Source organism: Oryx dammah, unplaced genomic scaffold (genome assembly GCF_014754425.2).
Source record: "Oryx dammah isolate SB20612 unplaced genomic scaffold, SCBI_Odam_1.1 HiC_scaffold_27, whole genome shotgun sequence".
NCBI lineage: Eukaryota > Metazoa > Chordata > Mammalia > Artiodactyla > Bovidae > Oryx > Oryx dammah.
Window position 1 is genome coordinate 49,802,942 of NW_024070211.1, and position 15,845 is coordinate 49,818,786.

Consider the following 15,845-nt stretch of genomic DNA (forward strand, 5'->3'; position numbering starts at 1 on the left):
ATAAACAATTTTTAAATAAATGAAAAATGGAAATCTGCTTATTGAATGACTTGAGATTTCAAATGGGCCTCTTCATAAATTTATTCATGAATTCACACTGTTAATATAATCAATCTCTTGTCTCCTAGGGAAGGATTTGTTCTCTGATAGTTGAAAATCATCCTAGGATCAGTTTCCCTCCAAAAAGAGGAGAGTTTCAGTTGAATGGTGACATTTCTGTAGATCACTGGAGCATAGTTAGTTTTTAAAATATATGTACTTTAACGTTTAGAAGATTGCACGTTACCGGCACTTGCAAGATGAGTAAAACTGGAAAAGAAAAAAAATGACAAGAATTGAAACTTTTAAGGGTTAAGATAGTACATCAGAGAACTTAAAAAATTCTGTTTATGTACACCAGAGGATTTCATTTCAGAGAAGAGAGAGCTTTTATTTTTTGTTGCATGGAGCCAGAGGCTGTGTTTTCAAAGGGTTAGAAGAAATGAGAACCAAAAATGAGAAAAAAGAAACTTTAAATTGCTTTTAAAATATTTAAACTTTTTATTGAAAATTGAAAACATACACAAAAATACAATAGTGAAATAAACCCCCATGTTGTGCTTATCATCTGATCATGTGGCTTGAACAGTTGTAAAGGCAGAGACACCTTTTCTTAATCTCTCCACTAGTCTTTTTCACCTTTCCTGTTATTTCAAAGCAAATGCCAGATACATAATTTTATCCATAATTTTTGATAGATAAATTTATTTTCTGATTATTAGATCTCTTTCTCAATCTTACTATGGCAAATATACATAAAATATGTAAATCCTAAGTTCTTTTTGGACTTCCCTGGTGGCTCAGATGGTAAAGCGTCTGCCTATAGTGCGGGAGAGCCGGGTTCAATCCCTGGGTTGGGAAGCTCTGGAGAAGGAAATGGCAACCCAATCCAGTATTCTTGCCTGGAAAATCCCATGGATGGAGGAGCCTGGTAGGTTACAGCCTATGGGGTCACAAAGAGTCAGACACGACTGAGCAACTTAGGACTTACTGCATTGGTTTCTACCAAACATCAAGAGTCAGCCATAGGTTTACCCATGTCCCCTCCCACATGAACATCCCTCTCACCTCCCTCCTCAGCCTACCCCTCTAAGTTGTTACCCAGCCCTGAATTTCCTGAGTCATGTAGCAAATTCCCATTGGCTATCTATTTTACACATATCCATACATTTTTCAGTGTGTATCTCTAAAATATAAGGACTTTAAAAAATACCATCATTAAGAAGGGGGAAAAAACCATTATTGGGAGTTCCCTGGTGGTCTAGTGGTTAGAAGTCAGCTCTTCCACTGTGGTGGCCTAGGTTCAATCCTTGGTTGAGGAACAGAGATCCTGTATGCTGCATGGCACAGCCCCCCCCCCCCCAAATCCATTATTAAACCTAAGACTAATAAAATATCTATCAGTGTTTTACTTTGCTGATTGCCTTATAAACATTTTTTTATGATTCATTTCAATAAAGTTCCAAATAAACTTCATATATTGTAATCTTAAATCTGTATGTTTCTCCTTCATGTCTTTTTATTTTTTCTTGGAATTAACTGGTTGCAGTACCTTTGTCCTGTAGGGTTTCCCACAGTCTGGAGGGAAAGAAGAAAATGGTGATAAAAACACAACTCCCTGTTAGACACTCCCACCACTGCTGTGACAGTCAAGGTGTCAGGCCCATAAGCAAGGAAAGCTCCAAGAAAATTAATGGCTTTTGGAAAGAGTACAGTTCTGAAATAATACTCCAGGTTTTGGTTAGACTAGCCAAGGCAAGGAAGTCTAATAAAGGACTTGAAAATTCAAGTGCCCCTCCCACTCTAACTTTGCTAAGTCACTGTAGTCTCATTGGACTCTTCGACCCTATAGACTGGAGCCCGCTAGGCTACTCTGTCCATGGGATTCTCCAGGCAAGAATACTGGAGTGGGTTGCCATTCCCTTCTCCAAGGGATCTTTCTGATCCAGGAATCAAACCCTGATCGAACCCTTGTGTCTTCTCCATTGGTAGGCGAGTTCTTTACCACTAGCACCATAACAATGAATATACTCACAATTTTCTAATAAGCTTTATTACTACCGGAAATTTTTTTTTTTGACTCCTACTGATAGATATGCAGATGATACCACCCTTATGGCAGAAAGTGAAGAGGAACTAAAAAGCCTCTTGATGAAAGTGAAAGAGGAGAGTGAAAAAGTTGGCTTAAAGTTCAACATTCAGAAAACTAAGATCATGGCATCTGGTCCCATCACTTCATGGGAAATACATGGGGAAACAGTAGAAACGGTGTCAGACTTTATTTTTTTGGGCTCCAAAATCACTGCAGATGGTGACTGCAGCCATGAAATTAGACGACACTTACTCCTTGGAAGAAAAGTTATGACCAACCTAGGTAGTATATCCAAAAGCAGAGACATTACTTTGCCAACTAAGGTCCATCTAGTCAAGCTATGGTTTTTCCAGTGGTCATGTATAGATGTGAGAGTTGGACTGTGAAGAAGGCTGAGCGCCGAAGAATTGATGCTTTTGAACTGTGGTGTTGGAGAAGACTCTTGAGAGTCCCTTGGACTGCAAGGAGATCCAACCAGTCCATTCTGAAGGAGATCAGCCCTGGGATTTCTTTGGAAGGAATGATGCTAAAGCTGAAACTCCAGTACTTTGGCCACCTCATGTGAAGAGTTGACTCATTGGAAAAGACTCTGATGCTGGGAGGGATTGGAGGCAGGAGGAGAAAGGGACGACAGAGGATGAGATGGCTGGATGGCATCACTGACTCGATGGACATGAGTCTGAGTGAACTCCGGGAGTTGGTGATGGACAGGGAGGCCTGGCGAGCTGCGATTCATGGGGTCGCAAAGAGTCGGACATGACTGAGCAACTGAACTGATAGACATACCTTAAAACGGAAATACCAACTTAAGAAAAACCCTGTTCTTGACAGGTTATCCTCTAGGATCATCCTTTAGTGAGGCTCTTTGGTAAATACAAGTCTAATACTTAACTAGTACTTTGACGACCGCGCCCGCCCCCCCCCCCCCCAGGTCTTTGTTTGTTTTTTAACCACTTCCAGAATATGCCAGCTCTGGGGATTTGAAGAATCATGCATCATTGTAATTTTTAGGATTCCAAATCTACCATCAAGATAAGGAATTTCTACTTTTTTCTTTTCTTAAAAATTTTTATTGGAGAGTAGTTGATTCTGCTTTTATCTGTTTTTAAACTTTCAGCATTAATAACCAAGAGTGCTATCATAGAAGCCTCCTTCCCCCTTGATAGATTTTACTGAAGATCGGAGTAGGGTTAGTTAGAGAACAGAAGTGAGGTGCTTATTCAGATAATTCAGAAATACATATTAGATGTTTATACCTCCTGTTACCCTTTAATGCCATAAAATTGGGATTTTTAATTTCACGTATCCCAGCTTTTCTTCATTTTACTTGTTCCCTTAATTTTTCTCCCGTATTGTATTGGTCAAAATTCTTCTCTTACACAGAATAATTCATTTCTGCTCTGTTCTTAAACTTGCTCAAGTAAACCCACAAAAAGGACTCCAAAAGTTTCTGATAAAATGAAACATGTATTTGCTATAAGACCCAGCAATCTTACTCACACGTTATTTACTCTGGGGGTATTAAAATCTGTTCACACAAAAATCTGTACGCTGATGTTTACAGCAGCTTTGTATCTCTGCAAGCTGCAAACAACTTGAAGGCCAGTCAAATAGAGAATGGATAAACACTCTGTGGTACGGTGGAATACAGCTTGGTAATAAAAATACACAATTGATATACACAACATGAAGACTGGAATACTTACACGTTTTGGTGGATTAAGAGTGCTAGCTCTTGGCAGTCACATATGTGACCATTAGGAGGTCCCAATCTTTTGTCCAGTCTCTAGTGGACAGTATCCATTTTTCTTTATTTTCACATCTGAATGTCTTGAGTTATAGAGATTCTAAATTGGAAGGGGATTAGGTGGTAATAGAGGATTTGTTCATATTGGTCATAATTGAACTAGAGCTAGATTAGCATAAACATTTCTTTCTTTGCCTCCTCACATCCTTTTTTTTTTTTTTAATATTTTAGACCTCTGGTTATTCTTTTGGATATGTTCCACCTCAGTTTTTTTCATACTTGCTAAGAAGTTTGAGTGAACTCTGGGAGTTGGTGATGGACAGAGAGGCCTGGCCTGCTGCAATTCATGGGGTCGCATAGAGTCTGACACGACTGAGCGACTGAACTGAACTGAAGAAGTCTTACATGTTAATCATTTGCTGTCTGAAATTATCTATTTGCTTATTTTTATCAGTTCATATTTAAGAAAGTACAGGAATACTTGTGTACCAGTAGCTGTAATGTAGTGTTAGGTAACTTTGAAAATAAAGAGTTAAAGACAACTTTTTTGTCTTTCCCAGAGATGTAGAATGTAAAATTTGAAAGCTGTGAATTTTATAAACCTTTGCTGGAGAGAAAACTTTGAAAAATTACTTTCAGAGACTTCTACAGATCACATTTCTATTATGAAATGTAATATAGGAAAGTGTAGGGAAAAAAGGTACTGAACACAGTGTAACCCATTGCCCAGCTTTACCAATTCTTAATATTTTGCCATAGTTGTTCTACAATAAGAAAACTGTTGCTAATCAGTAAAGACATAAAATCAGTAGGTTAAATTCAGTAGATAATAGTTTCTGAATAAACATTTTATCCAAATAAAGGGATAATAGTTGGTGAAACCTTACAATGGAAAAGTTCTTTAGAGGGAAAATAAAGCTGTCTGTGATGTAAGTTGGGGACTGAGCACGCTGCACAATGATAGGTGTAGTGTGATGCAGTTTTTATGAGACAGTGCCCCTTCCTGGTTTTTTATTTGTATATCACCTGGAGGAAAATATAAAATTGGTGATTTTGGTGAGACTGGGATGGGGCTGTAAGTGGAAAGGTGTTGGGCTAGGTATGAGTTTCCTGATAATGTGGAAACCTGGGTTCATACACTGGAGATTCTGATTTAGTGTATTTGAGATCTCGGAGTCTGTTCTTGTTACAGATTCCTCAGGTGATTTTGATGTAAGTGGTTAGTAGACTACACTGATGCTGTGGAGAGGAAATTGCAGACTATTTGGCTGGCACAATTAACCCATTTGTGTTTATTGCCTGAGTCCTGATGATAGTAGCATTTATGGTTCTTCTAAAAAAAAATCTATTTACTTTCAAAAATGATACATGCACCTAGTGGTGGTAGTTATTTTTTTAAACCGTAAACATTTCTGAAACGGCAGTGTTCAAAAAGGAAAAACTGAAAATTGATCTCCATTCACCCTAGAGTCAATCTTACTAATCCCTGATAGAGTTGTTTGTATTATATCAGGAGAAAAAGTGTTCTGGGGGGTTGGTGGGGGGGAGCAATATGGGTTAAAGCTTAAATATATATACAACAGTAGAGTGGGTAGTAAAATGAATCAGTCAACTCAGATGACAATATTTCTGTTTGTGGTTAATTGTAATGGAGGCCCTTGGCTGCCTGGGCTGCTGTAACAGTTTTGAGGGGAGAAATGCAGAAAAAATGAGTGGAGATGGTAGTGCTCTGATACACTATAAGAGATTTGTTTACAAACTGGGGCTGCTAATTTCAGTATTAACTCTGTTGCGTTATTTTGAGTTTCTGAGACTTGCTCCTGCACGCTGTGCCTTGGACTAGATAATGTCATTACATTTTCTACTTGAAGCCACACACATCTTGAAGACTTAGGGTTTTCTCCCTTAGCTGGGGATGGGGGTCAGGCATTTATTTGTACCACTTGAATTGTTTCCTTTTGATGCTTGCAAACTTAATAAATGAGTGTTTCAGAAGTGCCTAGTATCAAAGGACTAGTTCAGTTGAAAGTAATGAGCTAGCAAGAAATGCCTATTTGTGAGGTCACAGATCGCTGGCAGTGGAAACGCTTTTTTTCTTTACACATCTATATATTATTTCAGATTATTAAAATGAAACATTAGTTCATAATTTAAAGTCACTTGGTGTCAGGAAAGACTTTCAAAAAAGGTTGGAAGACTAGTCTGTATTTAAAGGAGATTGAAGAGACATGACTATATGCAGTGTGTGGTTCTTGACAGGATCAGGAAACAAGAGAACATGTTCCTAGGATGTGAAGGATGTTACTAGGATGATTGGGAAATGATCATGATTTAGATAATTGAGATATGAAATTAGATTATAAGACGATGAAGAGTCACAAATTAGCAAAGCAGTTAAGAGCTGACACTTCATCCACCACATGTGCATCTTCTGAATGTCAGACCTGTGGACAGACAGAGTGCTTGGGGGCTCATTGAATGCTTAAGTGTTTCATGCTCATTATGTCATTTAATCCTTAAACGAAACTCTGTTGTAGGAGCCTGAGACACATAGATCACTGTATTAATTAGTAGGTAAAGAACCTTTAAGGCATACATTTTTAATCTAAAGCTCAGACTCTAAATCATAAACCTAATGTGATGGTGATTGCCGCCAAACTGTAGGGCTCTGTATTACATGCTTAAGAATTTAGATTTTATCCTTTGTTATTTTACTATTGAAGATGTTTAAGCTTTTACCTCGGAACTTGTTAGGAACACAGAAACTTGGGTCTGATCTAGGCCTTCTGCATTCTAACAAAATCAGAACCCCAGACGATTTGTTGCACATTTGAGTTTGAGACCCACTCTCTACAGTACTGTTTTTACCTCTCTGAAGTGAAGTGAAGTTGCTCAGTCGTGCCCGACTCTTTGCAACCCCATGGACAGTAGCCTGCACCCAGCTCCTCTGTCCATGGGATTTTCTAGGCAAGAGTATTGGAGTGGTTTGCCGTTTCCTTCTCCAGGGAATCTTCCCAACCCAGGGATTGAACCCAGGTCTCCTGCATTGTAGACAGACGCTTTACCGTCTGAGCCACCAGGGAAGTTCCTTACCTCTCTGGTAGTGTTTAAATAATCTGAAGTGTTGTTCTTGCTCCCTAATCAACATGACCAGGATTTTTTCAGTTGGGAAAGATTAAAATTTAACGGTAGTTTAATAAACTTTGGCAAGCTGTTTTTAAGGTAAGAGTAACTTGTAGTTGATGAAATAAGATTTCTTTTGTGTGCCTAAGTACCTTCTGTTGAGGTGGAGATATTTTAAGTTTATTAAAAATCAATACTTTTTATGGTTATTTTGATAATACCCAGTAGAGAAATGTATTATGTTGAGTGATGTATTTATTTTCTTACAGATATTGAAGCACAGATTCGAGAAATTCAAGGCAAGAAGGCAGCTCTTGATGAAGCTCAAGGAGTGGGCCTTGATTCTACGGGTTATTATGACCAGGAAATTTACGGTGGAAGTGACAGCAGGTTTGCTGGATATGTGACATCAATTGCTGCAACTGAACTTGAAGATGTACGTTTCATAGTATACAAAGAGTCCAGGCATTTTTTTTTGTTGTTGGAGAGCAAGAAATATAAAGGAATTTTCTGTTTGAGTCATCTGGTTTAATCTCTAAAGACATTTTGGAGATTGAGAAATCTTTTCTTTGGGAGGATAAAACTGTTGAAGGTGTCTTTATCTTCTAAGACTTCTGGAAGTGCTTGCTCAGTTCTGACTCTTATTTTAAAACTAGTTTATTCAGCAAAGCACCTGGAAATCATTAACTGATGTAAAAGTAACCTACTGAGTTATTGTTACCTATTGAGCTCTATCTGGAGGAGACCTCTAAGAGGTGATTTCATTGTAAATGGCTTGTGACCTCAGATTTTTGCTTGATACTGTTTTTTTTCCTCTCTTGGTATCTTAATATGAATGAACTGTTTTGGTACTGACATTAATAGGCTTTTTCGAGCCTGTTTTAGTTACTCTGAAGGAGGACTACTTCTCATTTTGAAACACATCTCTTAAAGTGTTTCATATATTCCACAGAGCTTATATCTTGTCAGACCATCCCAAACATCCAAATTTCGTGAAATAGCTTATCACTTTTGTGTGATTCAGTAACCTATGTATATAGATTGTGAAACTTGTTTTTGTTAAATTCAAGCCATATTTTATTTTATAGTTAGCACCTTTTTTAAAGGAAAATTTTAAAGTGCCAAAGCAAAATTTGTAAAAGCCAGTCAGGCCTCTCTGCATTTCAGACCTTAATGGTAAGAGGCAGTAACGGCTCTGTGTTCCAAAAGCTGGGCAGGAAATTTTTTTTTTTCAGTTTTAAATAAAATAAATGATGTGTTAAGATCTTCTTGAGACCTGCCTGTTTTTGCACTTCTTACATTAGTAAAATAATAATATAACATTATTCTGTCTAAACATAGTAATACTATTACGGAAATACATTTAAAATTAATTACATTTTACTTTTTTCTATGGCTAAACCAAGTTTTTTAAAAGAGAGACCAGGAAACTGGAGAATTCTAAAGAAGCTGTTTGTAGTTTCCAAATCTGAAAAACAAATATAATCATGCCCACTGAGAAAAATGAAATGCTCACATTTTTCTAGTCCATATATAACTTTAATTGACTTCCAGAGAAAGCAGTCCTTATTTAATCTTTTTAAGAGTACAGAAAACTAAATTTAATTTTTTTAGTAGTTTTTTGAGTTGAACAGAAAACCCAAGTGTTAACAAGTTTCATCATACTGTATTTTGATTTCATATTGAATCTTTATGTACTTTCTAGTTTCTAAGTTCTGACATTTCTTGGTTTTTTGGGGGTATTCCATTGCAGGATGACGATGACTACTCATCCTCTACAAGTTTGCTTGGTCAGAAGAAGCCAGGATATCATGCCCCTGTGGCATTGCTTAATGATATACCACAGTCAACAGAACAGGTAACTTAAAAAAAAAAATTAAACCAGAGTTTATTTGGATAAAGAAAACTGAATGTCTCAACTCCTGGGGAAACTCGTTTATTTTAGGAGTCAAATTAATGTTTTGAGGAGAGTTGATTTAAAAAAATCATTGAACTATGGAAATTTCTCATATGCCTTACTTTCTCACAATAGCATTTATGTGAGTATTGATACAGAATATTAGGCATTTATTAAACATTTTTATGTTTTATAATGTTCTGACTTTCGTTTGTGATTTTGTTTGGTTATTTAATAAGTGAATATTAAATGAGACATACCTCTTTTCAGTATGATCCATTTGCTGAGCATCGACCTCCGAAGATTGCAGATCGGGAAGATGAATACAAAAAGCACAGGCGGACCATGATAATTTCCCCTGAGCGTCTTGATCCTTTTGCAGATGGTAATTCTTTCCCACTTTTCTATAAGTATTCAGAAATTTATTTGTGTTAAGTTGTCTTTAGCCCTTTGATTTTTTTTGGCATGCTTATGAATTTGCTTTTCTTTTATAAAATCCCCCTTACTATAGATTTGTGTAGATTTGGTTGAAGTCACAGATGCCATATTCTTCATCTTTATAATGCCAGTTTTCTTTCCAGGTAGAAGGACAAGAAACTAATGAGCCCATGCCATAGAAACGCAAAGGGTTAAAGGTTTTTCTTTTACTTTTGTTTTGGGTACGCTTTCTTTACTTTGAACAAATGTGTTTTTCTGCTCAAGATACTTTCAAATTATTGAAAGTTTTCATCCCAAATCTAGATTTTTAGGATTGTTAACTTTTGAGAAACTGTTTCCACATTAGAGCTCCCCCCATGTTGCTCTAAATATAGTTTAATAAATGCACCTACTTTGCTCTAAGCAAACTTAAAGTTAAAACAGAAGTATGTATACAAAGACTTTGATATTTTTAATAGTTGGAGTCTGTTTTGCTGATTTTAGTGTGCAGGTCAGCACAAGGGGCATAGTGAGCCTGATGGATGCTTTCCTCAGGTGAGTGAGTTTCAAAATCAAAATTAGGTGCCTGTTTCTTAAAATTAGATTCTGCTGCAGGTTTATAAATTAGACTTTCAGCCTGCATGAATTAGTAGGGATATTCTTTTTTTACTTGCATAATTGTAATTGATTTAAACATGTATGTCAGAATTCACAGGCCCATACTAACTGTCCTTAATTTCTTTCCTACAGCAGTACTGCTATATGCCAGTCCTGTCTGCATTCTTAAGGGTGCAGTTCAACACATCCTCTCTAGATTATGGTGAAAAAGTATTCCAAAGGAAGTCTTATCAGAGCTAGTGTCAGAAAGAATGACACTATCAATTGGGCATGATCTTCAGCATAGGAAATGTCTTAGAATTTTATTATATTTTCCTAAATTATGATGCTATACTACTTGTATAGCTAATTATCACATTTCTAAAAACATCGTGTGCCTCTGTGAATCTTGTATTGTTTCGTTTGGGCTTCTTTAAGATATTTCGAAGTTTGAAAAGCAAATACTGAAACTTTAACCAAGAGACTAACACATCTCTTTGTACACCACTTTTTTTCTATATGCATCATAATAACTGGTAGAAGTAATATATTTCAAGTAATATGTTTCCAGTTGTTATTTATACCTTCTAAGAAGATAAAAATATGTTTCTGGGTCAACAAAACGTGGAAAGCCCATGAAGCCCTTTTTAGTAACATGACATCAGAATAAGATTAGAGGTATATTTTTAAAAGTCAGATTTTCTAAACTAAAACTGTTGTAGAACATTGTATGAAGAACTTACCTAGTCATAGTTATTTGTAGTCAGGATTTTAACAGCTTGCAACAGGTAATGTTTTGAATATAAATATCTTTCCAAAGTGTTACTAATGGTAAAGAGATAATTTTCTAGGCTTCTATTCTGCTGCTTGAAGTCAGAACTGCTGATGGAGACAAAGGCACGAAAGTGTACGTATTCCGGATTAGCAACCCAGGAACCCATCACTTCTGAAGACACTAAACTGTGCTGTCATTTTGTTTTTATATGCATTAAAATCTTTGTTTTAAACTGCTATAGATATGTTTGTGTTCAAACAGGTTAAATTGATCAGCAAACTCAATAAAAAGTAAGATGTATAATTATTAAAGTTTTTCATCAAAAAATAAATTAAATGATTATGGAATAATGTAATATTAGAGCAGGGCAGATAAATCAATTGAACCTAATTATCTTTTATTTATTGTACTCTTGTCCTGTTGCTGTTCTTTTCTGCAGGAGGGAAGACCCCTGATCCTAAAATGAATGCTAGGACTTACATGGATGTAATGCGAGAACAGCATTTAACTAAAGAAGAGGTCTGTAAACCTGCTTTTTATTTTCATGGTGTTGGAATAATGTAAAGGGAGTTGAGATTGAGAGACTTTTACATTTCCTTTTTTATTTGCTGCACAAATATTGCTTACTTTGTTATTACTGTTACTGTTAATAAAAATTAAGTTGAGAAAGAACCTTATGCAGAATTCTGCTGCTAAGTCGCTTTAGTCATGTCTGACTCTGTGCGACCCCATAGATGGCAGCCCACCAGGCTCCCCCTTCCCTGGGATTCTCCAGGCAAGAACACTGGAGTGGGTTGCCCTTTCCTTCTCCAGTATATGTGTATACATATAGATTTTATAGTGGACATATCTGTGGGGGCTATTAATGGTATGTGCCTGAAGTCACTGTGTAAGGGAAAAGTCAAATAGTGAAATCATTTTTTGAAAAGCCTCTTATTAGTCCACAAAATTCAGTTTGAATATGTGTGGAAATTCAGTTTGAATCTTCTGACGAGTTCCTGCTGGCCTGCAAAGATTGCTCTGTTTTAATACTTAGTCTTTGTCACTTTATTATGAATATATAATAGATTTTGAGGTTATAGAACTCCGTATATCTAGTGGGGTTATAGAACTCCACTTTAAAATCACAGGGTAAATTAAATGTATATTTGTTGTGACTATACTATATATAATACTTCATAGTTACAATTACAATAAAAGTTTGAAAGTTTATCACTTTCCCAACTTACTACATAGTCTTAATTGCTATTTTTATGAGTTTTACTTGATGTATTTTTCAGTGGAAGCATTTTGGTTTGCTGCCATTGACTGAAGATTTTACTTCATTAACTATATATAAAGCAGTGCTCTCTATGTAATACGTTCCATATTTGCTCATGTATTATGTAGAAAGACAGTGTATAAAGCTTGAAAATACAGGAAAGAGAGGTAAAATAAGGAATGGAAATACCAGTAGCATAGAAAGAAGAATGATTGAAGAATAAAATGGTGTTATGTACAAATAACTCTACTAATGGTATGAAAATACATTGAAAGTGTTGAAAATATATTGAAAGTGTTTTAAAGATGCTCACTGTTTATTTGTGTACTTTTCAGAGAGAAATTAGGCAACAGCTAGCAGAAAAAGCTAAGGCTGGAGAACTAAAAGTCGTCAATGGAGCAGCAGCATCCCAGCCTCCCTCAAAACGGAAACGACGTTGGGATCAAACAGCTGATCAGACTCCTGGTGCCACTCCAAAAAAGCTATCAAGTTGGGATCAAGCAGAGGTAATTTCTTTTTATTTTTTATTGTTATTATTTTTAGTTTATTTCTCTCATGGAATATATTGGTCTGCTTTTGTTGACTTAACAAGATAACCTCAGACTGGGTAGCTTAAACAAGAGACATTTATTTTCTCACACTTCTGGAGGCTTGAAGATCAAGGTGCCGGCAGGGTTAGTACCTAGTAAGAGCGCTCCTCCTGACTTGTAGATGTCTACCTTCTTGCTGTGTCCTCATGTGGCCTTTGCACATGTGGAAAGAGTGAGGGAGCTCTGGTGTCTCTTCTCTGCCTGTAACGACACCAGTCCTGTCAGGTTAGGGTCCAACCTTGTGACCTCATTTAACCTAATTACCTCACTCAGGGTTCAGTCTCCCAAGTACAGTTACAGCAAGGATAAAGGCTTCAACATGACTTCTGGGCGAAATAGTTCTGTTTATAACTTAAAGTAAAGGGATGTTTGTTTTGAAATATTAAATACAGATATGGAAGTACGTCACATTCTATGGAAGCTGAGTATAACATAATGGTCCTCTTCATTTTCTAGATGGATGATTTTAAGTCTGACTACAGGTGTCAGATACACACTACTACTGCATTTTCTTTGTCAGTTTATTTTCCTAGAAACTTTTTTTTGGTGGTCAAATATACAATTTGCCATTTTAACCATTTTTAAGTGTACAATTTAATGATATTTTTTACTCTTAAAATGTTGTACAAGAACCACCATGATTTATATTCTGAAACATTTTCATCACTCAGACAAACTCTGATCATTAAGCAATGACTCTATTCCCCTTCCCTTCAAATGACTTCCTTATGTTCTGTGAAGCCTGTACCTCCTTAGCTGCTGCTTTTTAGTTTGTGACTTTGCTTTCTATTTCTCTCCCACCCCAAATAGGAACAATTAAAAAGATAACAGTATAAATGTTCCCACTGTGAAATCTACTGGTATGCCTGTATATGTTCTCAACTACTCTGCTTTTACATCTCTTATAATATGGGTTGTTGGTACAAATTGACTGTATACAGCTTAACCCGTCTGTTTATGTACCATTTCCCATCTCTTATTACTCAAGGACTCTCATGTAACATCAGTTTTTTTCTCTGTACTCTAGGTTATTATCATCAACAAACACATTTTTCTAATCTTTATCTTTAAAAAAAAAAAAAAAAAAAACTGCAAGAAATCATCTCTTGATCCTCACATCCCCTTCCAGCTACCATCCCATTTCTTTCTCTTTACTACAGAATGCTTTGAGTGAGTCATTTATCTATACTTGGCACTCCAGGCTTTCGCTTGCATCCCCTCTAACAAATTGTCTTTTGTCAAGGTGACTTCCTCATTGCTAAATCCAAAAGTCAGGTCTCAATCTTCATATTACTCAGAATATCAGTAGACATTCTTTGATACCCTTTTTTCCCCTAGCTTCTGGGTTTCAGTCTTTCTTGATTTTCCTAATACTCCTCTTAGGGGCTACTACTTTTTAGTCTTGTTTGCTGTATCATCCTCAGCTTCCTTAAATTTAATGTACTCTAATGCTCAGTCCTCAGATCTCTTTTAAGCCTAAATTAACTTTCTAGGATCTCGCTCCTGTCTTTACATATTGTCTTTGTAAGACAACTCCCAAATATACAGATCCATCCTTACTTCTCTGTTCCTCAGACCCAACACATTTACCTTGATGTGTATTTGATAGGCATCTCAAAATCAGTATTTCTAAAATAAAATTGATTTTCCCTATTCACTCTTTACATCCTGCTCCCATGTATATTGGCTCAAACCAAACCCTTCAGGGTCATCGTATATTCCTTTTATTCTCTAATCTGATATCCTATGCAAAATAAATTTTCTTGGCCCCACTTTTAAATGTGTTCAGAATCTAGCCACTTTGCATGATCTCTGTCCCCACTACCCTAGTCTAAGTCACTGTCCACTCTAGCATAGGCTACTGCAGATTTATTTACAAATGAGGAAAAGCATGTCAGACCATGGCAGTGTTTTTCCAAACTCAGAACTGAGTTCTAAATCTAACACATAATTTCCAACCAATTTAGCTTAAGGTAGATCTTGGGACTTCCCATTTGCTTGCTGATACATGAGAGGACTTGATTCTGCAGAGAAATATTACTAAGTTAAATTCTGTGGCTGGCATTCAGTGTAAATTTTGAAAACCGAGAAAAAGAAACTTGTCTTATATGTCTTTAACAGAAAAGAAGACCCAAGAGTTGATGTCTGTTTTATAAAAACTAGAGATTCAGACCATATTTTCTTTCATGTTTCTCATTTAACACAATTCCATTCTAATCATGTCTGTAAAAATTACAGTGGATAGTAGGAAGAATTTTTTCCTACCTGATTGAGCAGGAAGAGCAGTTCCCTAAAAGATTTTTTTAGCAGTTTATGTGCCTTGTTACTGTTTAGTGTTGTTCAGTCACTAAGTTGAGTCTGACCCTTTGCGACCCCATGGACTTCAGCACGCCAGGCTTCTGTGTCCTTCGCTGTCTCCTGAAGTTTGCTCAGATTCATGTCCATTGAGGTGGTAATGTCATCTAACCATCTCATCATCTGTTGCCCCCTTCTCCTCCCCTCAGCCAGCATCAGGGTCTTTTCCAGTGAGTCAGCTCTTCATATCAGGTTACCAAAGGATTAGAGCTTCAGCATCAGTCCTTCTAATGAATATTTAGGGTTGATTTCCTTTAGGATTAACTGGTTTAATCTCCTTGCAGTCCAAGGGACTCTCAAGAGTCTTCTCTAGCATCACAATTTGAAAACATCAATTCTTAGGTGCTCAGCCTTCTTTATGGTCCAACTGTTTATATACTTTACTCACCTAATTAAGAATTTCTTAACCCTGATTAATATATAGAATCTTTTGAAAGAAAAAAAAATACTGATTCTTATTTGCAAAATAAGCTAAATAGAACTCTCGGGTGGAGCATCCAACTTTAAAAGAAATACATAAAAATATACTACAAAACTTATAGAATTATTTATATACAAATTTTGTTTCCACTGATTGACCTGCCATTTTTGATATGATATTGTCTGCATTATGAAGGTTATTTTACTATCACACTGTCTGATGCCCTATATCGCTCACTACTTGTCTTTATTTGAACTACCATGGAACTTTTGATTAAGTCAGCTTCTAATTTTTTGTTTTCATTAACCTTGAGAGTAATATAAAAATTATAAATTAACCTCATTTCAAGAATTTGAAATTATATGCCAGTATCAAGTTACAATTACCCAAGTGATTCAAAATATTCTTAAATTAATTAAACACATAAAACTGAACAAAAATACAAAAATATTCTTAGTGGGAAACTTTGTGCTTACATTTCTAAGCCCCAGATTGGAGAGGTGCATATCATTAGAACTGAAAGTTTTTGAG

At 36.2% G+C, this 15,845-nt stretch overlaps 1 protein-coding gene across 7 annotated transcripts in view; it reads left to right on the top strand.

The window, feature by feature from the left end:
- The window catches only part of SF3B1 (splicing factor 3b subunit 1), a 64,674-nt gene that overhangs the window by 31,619 nt on the left and 17,210 nt on the right, over window positions 1–15,845 (top strand). For 3 of the 7 annotated variants that reach the window (XR_005719037.1, XR_005719038.1, XM_040228873.1), the window contains exons 3-7: window positions 7,271–7,437; window positions 8,755–8,859; window positions 9,169–9,283; window positions 11,127–11,206; window positions 12,284–12,454. Coding sequence is in view for 3 of the 7 variants with exons in the window: in XM_040228873.1 (XP_040084807.1) it covers window positions 7,271–7,437; window positions 8,755–8,859; window positions 9,169–9,283; window positions 11,127–11,206; window positions 12,284–12,454 (638 nt within the window). In the remaining 4 variants the exon portion in view is untranslated. Of the gene's footprint in view, window positions 1–7,270; window positions 7,438–8,754; window positions 8,860–9,168; window positions 11,207–12,283; window positions 12,455–15,845 lie in introns of all 7 variants that reach the window. The other 4 variants (XR_005719040.1, XM_040228875.1, XR_005719039.1 and 1 more) reach the window with 3 other exon arrangements.